Source organism: Morone saxatilis, unplaced genomic scaffold (assembly GCF_004916995.1).
Source record: "Morone saxatilis isolate NCDOM2014 unplaced genomic scaffold, NCSU_SB_2.0 Contig12, whole genome shotgun sequence".
In the NCBI taxonomy this organism is placed as follows: Eukaryota; Metazoa; Chordata; class Actinopteri; family Moronidae; genus Morone; species Morone saxatilis.
The window spans coordinates 27,526,075-27,534,865 of NW_023339674.1; the positions used below are offsets into that span (position 1 = coordinate 27,526,075).

General features: G+C 39.7%; 1 protein-coding gene across 1 annotated transcript in view; it reads left to right on the forward strand.

The window, feature by feature from the left end:
- LOC118321464 (BTB/POZ domain-containing protein KCTD1-like) overlaps positions 1-8,458 on the forward strand; it is a 10,082-nt gene extending 1,624 nt beyond the window's left edge. Inside the window, exons 2-4 of the mRNA XM_035652784.1 lie at positions 3,395-3,539; positions 4,975-5,280; positions 8,174-8,458. Of these exons, the coding sequence (XP_035508677.1) occupies positions 3,395-3,539; positions 4,975-5,280; positions 8,174-8,332 (610 nt within the window). The 3' untranslated portion in view covers positions 8,333-8,458. The remainder of the gene's footprint in view (positions 1-3,394; positions 3,540-4,974; positions 5,281-8,173) is intronic.
- Positions 8,459-8,791: the final 333 nt, after the last annotated feature.

Sequence of the window (8,791 nt, forward strand, 5' to 3'; positions counted from 1 at the left end):
ACGCAGCTGGGACCAAAAACAACCAATCAAGGAGGGCAGAAAGGATTGAAGTTAATTGCTCAGTCTCATTTCAAGGTCTTCAAATACTGCTGCTTTTTTTCACAGATTATCTGTCTCACTACTACTACTGTAGGATATAGTGAACGTTTCAGCAAATATGACAAAAAGTTATTTTTAAGGGCAAACCTATTAAAGTATAAAAGTATGAAATAACATTACCGAAGCGATCCCTTAATTTGTACTCCAAAAAGAAATGCATTTTCCTTTAAACACAAATTCAGGCATTTGAAAGATTAAACCCCATGCCTAAAAGTTAATCTCATATGAAAATGTTCTAAAATATAAATTAAGATTTTCATGATTTTCATGCATCATTGGTGAGCCCTGCAGATAATTCTTTATTCTTTAATATCATACAATCTGTTCATTTATCTATTAATTACCCACTTTAACCTCTATTTAAATACATTAAAGTAACATATATGAAATTTACTTTAGATGTCACACTAGAACATAAAACATAAAAACAATGGGCGCTACGCCCAACAGGCTCCATTTACAAAACCTTGTCCAAAGTCTTTTTACCTAGCAGATACAAAACAAAATAAAACTCACCAAAACGGTCTTTGTTTGTCTTTTCACAGTCTTTCCAACAATCACCAGTGCTTGTTTGGTGGAAATAAATCCTTAATTCACCAAGTCAGATGAGAAAATAGCCATCAAATGTTAGCTAATCTTTGGGGACAAATGCACCCATCAAATTGCATCCTCTAAAACACATCCTGCACCGGGTCAGGTACAACGGTTAACCCGCAAAAGCATTGTGTAAGTGGTAGAAAATATATTTATATAAATTTGCGGGTACAGGTAAGAATAAAAATACATTAAATGCAGGCAGGCAGGGTGCGGACGAATATTTGTAGTTATTTTCTGGATAAATCAGAAGTGAAAATGAATGTGCAATCTTTTTAACAATTTAATCAGTAAAATATTATCAATATTATTTTCTTTTATTGTGAAAGCCGCAAGCTTGTGCATCCTCTGAGGAAACATACAGCTGCAGCAGTGGCACAGGGCCTACGCCAGTTGACAAAAACCTTTCCAAAAACACAACTGTCAGACCGCCAAACCACTGCAAATATTGTATGCAGGGACATCAGATTATTTAAGCGTAGTGCTTAACAGTTTGTTAATTGATTCAGCCAAACGGTTAATCGTGATTTTAATTTATGTTACCTGTTACACTTATAATCAGTAAAAATATGACTGTGTGTGTAGTACAGGTCAAGGGTCGGATCACGGGTGTTATATTAACAGGTTTGACTTGGAGATAATTGCAGGTAACAGGTCGTTTCCGGTTCTGAGCTTTGAGGGTGTGGGCAGATGCAGGTTTGCCAAATTGGACCAGTGCAGGACTCTGCTTTAAAAGTTCTTATTTTTGTGTCTGACAGCATAATGGAAAGGATCTGAACAGAGAGGGACATTTTGTTTGACCAGAAACAGTCGTAATATCGCTATCACTCACCACCAGACTCCATAGACAAAATCATTTTACCTTGCATATCATCATAACATTGTAACTTAATTCAAAGTAGAAAGAAAAATAAAACTTACTGAAACTGTCTTTGTTAGTCTTTCCAACAATCACCAACTCTGGTTTGGTAGAAATAAATCCTTAATTTACCGACATAGATTAAAAAAAACTGCAGTTTCAGTCGCTCTGCTCTGTTTGGTAATGTTTGGTAGATGTTCCCATGACTCACTGTTCATCTTGACCCTACAAGTAATTTTTTTTACCTTTGGCCCCCGATGCCTCTGCAGTGACTGATTAAGTGGTCTCTGTGGATCACCCGTTAGCGCCCTTGTGTTGCTTTAAAAACTCAAGTATAATCGAGGTGATTGTCAGAGCACTCAAAATCTGCCAAGTGGCATTCAGCATGTCTGCCCTGTTGTACTGATTGTGTAACTGTTTTCATTTAAGTGCTTTTAACGTAACCACCTCCTTGCTTTCATATAAAATGCTTCTAACACTGCTGATTCTGGATTCTGGCTTAATCTTAACTCAGACAACATCTTATAAAGTATAATAAAGCAAGACTATATTACCTTGGAAAAAGGAAATAAGATAGTTTTCCTCTCAAAGAAAAAAGGTTGAATTCATAAGTTATAACACAAACCTGCTAAGTTCAAAACACAAGGAGACATCTTTGCTTTTTCCTGTTTATGGTCTAATTCAGCGTTGCACTGTAGCACTATGAAACATCACAGCACAACAGACCCAGCTGACCACAAGACCTTTAGAAGTCAGTGCAGCTATGTTATTCCTATACTCTGTATAATAAAAAATGGGCGTAGTCTCTGTGACGTCCCCCATAGGTTTCTGAAGAGCCGTTGTAAAGCTCAGCTCCAACTCCACCGGCTCCCGGCTAATCCAAAAATGGCAAAGAGGCTGAGTGTGGGTGGAGCTGAGGTGGGCTGAATGAAGCCTGGTTACTGAAAACAGCCACCTGTGACGGCACCAACCTGCCAATCGAAGAGCAGGCCCTTAATTAATAACTTTAAGCTTTAATATAATTTAAATGGGTGAGTTGTATACAAATTCACCCCATGTTCATGACAACTGTATGGGGTGTTTTTTGTACCAGGCTGTAAACATGTTTATTTCTGCTGTAAAGTTGGGGTGGCACAAGAGGGGCACTGACTTCTGCAGGGGTGGCATGAAGTATGCAATTCTAATACTGTTTATAGTATGCAAAAGTATTCAAATACACTACCTTCGTGAAAATAACACATTTATACGACATAAATAACAACTGCAATAACAACACTGCCTGGTTTTTGTACAAAAACCGCATGGGATTAGCATAAAATGGGAATGTATGCAAAGGAGAGACCCATAGAACCTATTTTCATTCAAATATCCGAAGGTCAGACATCAAGGGATCCATTTTAAAAAAAGCCATGCCAGTTTTTCCATCGCCAAAATGTATCCTAACTTTGGAGCATTATTTAGCATCTTTCCTGACGGGCTAGTACCAATGGATGCATTAAGTCATCTAGTTTTATATGACTTCAAAACTGAGCCCGCTACAGCCTCCAAAAGACTGAGTGGAATAGGAAAGCTGGCCAATCAAGTTTCATCCCTCTGGGAACGCCCCTGCTTCTGGAGCCAGCCTGTTAAGCCGTTAGAGGAACTGCTTCATTTGTCAGGGTGCTGCTTGAGTTTCATTCCTCTTGAAAATGTACCATACTTTTTTATCTGTCATCAAGGTTTGAACATTCTGCTGCTGTGGTACGTTCAAGGACCTTAGTGGCCAGCAGACATGACATCCCCCCAAATATTTGTTCAGTATGTGATAAAGAGGCCTCTCTGTCTTTGTATTGTTTGTGTCAGGATCGGTCGTCTGTTTGATGGAACGGAGCCCATAGTGCTGGACAGTCTAAAGCAGCACTACTTCATCGATCGGGATGGCCCCATGTTCCGCTATATACTTAACTTCCTCCGGACCTCAAAACTCCTCATCCCCGATGACTTCAAAGTGAGTGTCTGTCTAGACCTTTGATCAGGTACTACCACAGTTTATCAATGCAGCGTGTCCCAACAGTCCCAAATCACAGCCAATAAACACTGAGAGAGTAAAGTGTACCTCATGACTCAGACCACCCTGTGCAGTCACAATGTTGTACTGTCAGTCACTGAACAATGCCTTGCTAAAGGCCAGAAAACTTTTAACTAACCATGCTTTTGTTACATTGTTGTGTGGACGTTTTGGAAGGTTTTTCTTTACTGTAACTTTCTATATAGTTATTAGTATTAAATAATAGTATTAAATAAAGCTGCAGTAGGTAACTTTTTATAAATAACTTTTGTCATATTTTCTTAAACTTCCACTATATCCTGACAGTAGTACACAAAATCCGGTTCCTCTGGCTCCTCCTAGTGCTCCTAATGATATTTGCAAGAATTCACTGGGCCTGAACGAAAACAACCAATCAGAGCCAAGAAAGATATAAAGACGCTGTGCATTACTGTGCATAATATCAGCTAAACTTAACCAAACCCAAAAATGATCCCCATTCAACAGCCTGACTGCACTCATCATATGATTGTTGCTGTATTATGGTAACAACCATACAATCTCATTGGCTACTGCCAAGACCCTGTCTCAATTCCAAGGTTCACACTGTTTTTAAGGAATTATTTTCCAGGACCTTTCCAGGACATTTTTTTCAGAAATCTTTTTTTGACAATACAGGACAGCACTTCACAAACAGTCAGTCATAGGTGCTGTGCTCCACAGCCGATCTTTCCACTTTCTGAATACACCTTTTTTACAGCAGCCATTTTGATATGAAATAGTATGGTAACACAGGTGTTGCAAATGATACTAACAAACGTTCCGTTCCATTTAGTGTAGCAGAGCCTCTCCCGTGAGCCAACGTGCCTTAATGAACCTTAATCAGTATCACTGGTAACAACTGTATAGTAGGGTAAACACGGAAAAAAAAAAAAACAGATTATTTCCGGATATTTGGTCATTTTCCAGGCATGACTGGCAAACTAGTCTTTACATTTTCAGGTTTTCCAGGATGCGTGGGAACCCTGAATTCATAGTATATATATCATATTTTGGGTGCACTAAAATCAAGCAGATTTGATAACTGTCTCACAGTGAAGTAAAGACCTAATTAATGTGTGTATACGTGTCTGCATTAGGCTTAATTCAGCAATTTATATCCTCAAATGATCAATATGTTGAAATAATAATCAAACAAGTCTGTTTTGCATAAAGGTGGCACATTTGCCATTTATTTAAAGTCACATGAGAAGGGTTACTCATAACTACCAGTTTATCTATGTCAACGCTTTGTTTCTGTGACCTTGTGTGGATGTGAGCTTTGATGTCTTTCTTTCTTCTGTCCATGTGTCTGTCTCTGACCCTGTCTTCATGTATGTGGTGTGTGTTTTTGCAGGAATACTCCCTGCTGTATGAAGAGGCCAGCTTCTTCCAGCTGGCTCCCCTGCAGGCCGAGCTGGAGCGCTGGAGGACTGAGCGGGAGTGCAGGGGTGTGTGCCTGGAATGCGAGTGTGTCGTGGTTCACGTGGCGCCGGACCTCGGCGAGAGGATCAGTGTAAGTGCCTGCCGGGCCGTGATCGAGGAGGTTTTTCCTGAGGTCAGAGAAGTCGTGTCCAGTTCCCTGAACGCCAGCTGGAACCAGGACTCCACACACATCATTCGCTTCCCTCTCAATGGCTACTGTCACCTCAACTCCGTCCAGGTACAAAACACGCTCTGGGTTCAAAGTTCAAACCCTTCAACACCAATCTATAGAAGCCCATTTCCGCCAAGGTGACGAAACAAAAAAGGATTCTGTTAGTCAATATGACAATATAGTGACTTAGCACCTTAGTCATTATTTTGAAAATGTTTCTCATTATAATGACTTACAGAATCTCATCTACAGTCACATTGTATGGGCTTCCGTACCACTTTTAGCACCCCTGTCCCTATCTTCTGTGCAGTCGAAGCTGAAGTGTGCAGTATAACATCAAAGAGGCAGCAGAAACATAGGAACTTCCTCACAGATGCGTCCACCAACTCATGTTTACTTTTTAATAGAATGTGCTTCATTTGTCCAAATGTAAATGAGTAAAGCAGATAAATACCTCAATAAGCTTTCCATCTTAGGCAGATTCCTAAATATTTCACTTTTGATTTTAGAGGGATACGAAATAATGCTCTAGGGGGCAGTCATGTACAGACAACAGCTCTAATTTATTAAGGTTCAAAAGTAAGCCTGAGGCTTTGTAATTTTGTGAGACAGCTGGACTCACAAAATCACAAAATGTCATGAGAATCCATCTCGCCAGGCTTCAGTCTTTGTGTTTGTGGCTGAACTACAGTTGTTGAGGGAGTACTGGCAGTTGTGATGCAGCAAGAAGACACTGTTCATTGAACAACAATGGCGGCTGCTAAAGAGGTTAGCATAGATATTTCTCCTACACGCTTGGAAAATGAACAGTATATTCAAATGGTTGCAGTCTGCAACTACACCACTAGATGCCACTAAATCCTGCACACTGGTCCTTCAAATGTACTTCATCTTTGTATCTGAGAAATCCGGTTTTATCTGTAATTGTGGCATGGGGAATGGTCCTAAATACTACAAGACCCATGAACCTCAGCTGCCATTGAAATGGAGGACAGTCAGAGGTGCAGATCAGATTAAAAGTCAAAATGTTGTGTTGAGTGAACAGTAAACTGATTTAAGCAGTAGATTGTGTTTCATTTTCCCAACGCTGTAATCTTTAGCTTCCACCCAAAGCTAGCGGTGCACAATACATAGAATTTGAAGCTCAGTGTATGGATGTTTCTTGCCAAAATGCACCTTGGGAGTTGTAGTTTATATTTACCACAAAGTACTTTTGAGATCAGTTGATAGAAATCTGTTGTTTTAATATATTTGGGACTTTTCTCTCCTCGCCCTGCCCTCACCATAATTATCATTAATTAACAGTCAATATTCAGTCAAATAGCTCTGGAAATGTTTACAATCAGCCAACAACCTTCTTGTGTGGAGATAAATTGATGGCTGACACATTTCATTACTGTATGTCTGTCTGTCTTTGTGTCAGGGGAAATTTCATTCAGACAGACGCAGTATAGAGGAACAGAGGACTCCTGAGGGCAAACAGAGATAATGTCACCACGTTCACTTCAGCAGGGAGGGTGGGGAGAGAGGAACTAATGGACTACTTCTGAAGTAGTCGATGTTTCAGGCCAGAGAGGCTGAGTGTGGGATGGATTTTACCTAGAGATAATGAAGAGTCACCCTGGGCCCTGGGGCCTCTGTCTCAGCTATTGTTAGCAACACAGTTAAGATTACACACAAAAGAACCACAGACTGTGACAGGTAAATCAGAGAGATAGATCATTTGGTGGTCGAGACAGATGACCACCCACCTAGAGCCGAAGGATCTGTCCTAGGTTTCTGCCTCTTAAAAGGCAGTTTTTCCTTGCCCCCGTTGCCAAGTGCTTGCTCATGGTGGCGGTACTGTTGTGTTCTCTGTTAGAATAATGTCTATTAAAGATTCGGTCTAGACGTTGCCTTCTATTTTTTAAAAGTGTCCTGAGATAACTTCTGGTTATGAATTGGCGCTATACAAATAAAATTGAATTGAATTGAATTATCAATGGCTGATAATTCTTCTTCCACATTGATTAAACCTAATCATCAAAACTATCCATTCTATTTTGGGTCACGTACCATAGCACTTCCTTTTGAAGAAAAAAAAGATTTAACTGTCAACCAGATGGAGCCGTTGTCACCAGTAGACGTGAATCAGTGTAATAATTCCAGTAGGTTATGTTTTCGTTCAAGGCTATTGTGGTAGCAGCATACAAAACAAAGCAGTGCTGGGCTCTAGATAGAGCCGTTTTTTTTGTGAATTTCACAGCCACCGTAAGTGGATGCTTGGAAGGGGGAGAGGGGCAGGGTTTCTGCAGGTTTCAACAGGTTAACTTTAGTACCTTTTTAGGACAGTTATGAATGCAATTTAGGACATATTTTACGTCCACACTGGCAAAGAAGAAAAAGTACAAAGAATAGGAAGGAAAATCGGCATTGGGTCCATGTGGGTTTTGTTTTTTAGTTGTTACAACATGATCAAAACTTTTTCCCCAAAACACATTTAAAAAAGCTCCAGTGTGTAGAATGTTAGAAAGTTATCTGTGATGATACACTAATGAAAACATACCTATGAATATTATATTCAACTTCTGACAATAGATCCTCCTCAGTGTTACACACTAAAGCTTTGAAAGCGACACTGAAAAATGCAACTTCATACAAGTAATGTCATCAGCTTCATTAATACAATTAATTCTGAAGACCTGTCAAAATAGGCCTAAAATTCAGGTTATTTGATTTTAGACTCTTTAAGACACGGACACTCTGAGGGTCATCAGTTGGCCTTGTGATTGGCTGAATTGGTATAGGTCTTTGGTTGTAGAAACAGAACACAATCCTGATGTGTTGCTTTAGCCCATTCAGTTTTAGGTGTGACTCATGAAATAGTGGTGCCTCAGAGAAAGTGTCTGAATGTTATGCTCAATGGCTCTTCGTCAAATCTCATCTGTATTGCTGTTGTTTGGTTTGTGTGCCACTGCAGGTGTTGGAACGGTTACAGCAGAGAGGGTTCTGGATCACATGCTCATGCGGTGGCGGAGTGGACTCTTCCCAGTTTAGTGAATACATTCTACAGAGGGAGGGCCGAGGCAGCCGACAGCCCCCCACCCTCATCCGAATAAAACAGGAAGTCATGGACTGAACTCGAAGGAAATCCACATTTTTTGCACACATATTAGCAACTGTTCCGTGCAAGTGTTTGGACAGATTTGACATTTCAACATATTTACTTTAGAATAAAAGATGTCTTCTTTGATACATTCATTTCCAACAGTAGTATCATTACAGTAAGAATATAGATCAGTCAGTGCAGGGATTGGCAGGGGCTCATGGAAAATGTGATTTCCCATGTAATGTAAATTTAATTTAATTTTGAGGTACGCTAGCATTAGCATTTCTATTTATATGAAATGGAGGCTAGGGGTGTGCTTTAGGGATACAATCTTTTATCATGGTACATGTAATTTTATATTGTGGTATAGTATATTTCCTGGAAATTCAATTGAGGAACCATTGATAGAGAACATAACCAGATGCTTATATCTGTTTTTAGCTAATCCATTGAATTAAATCAAGGTACTTTCATCACATTGATGCAAAA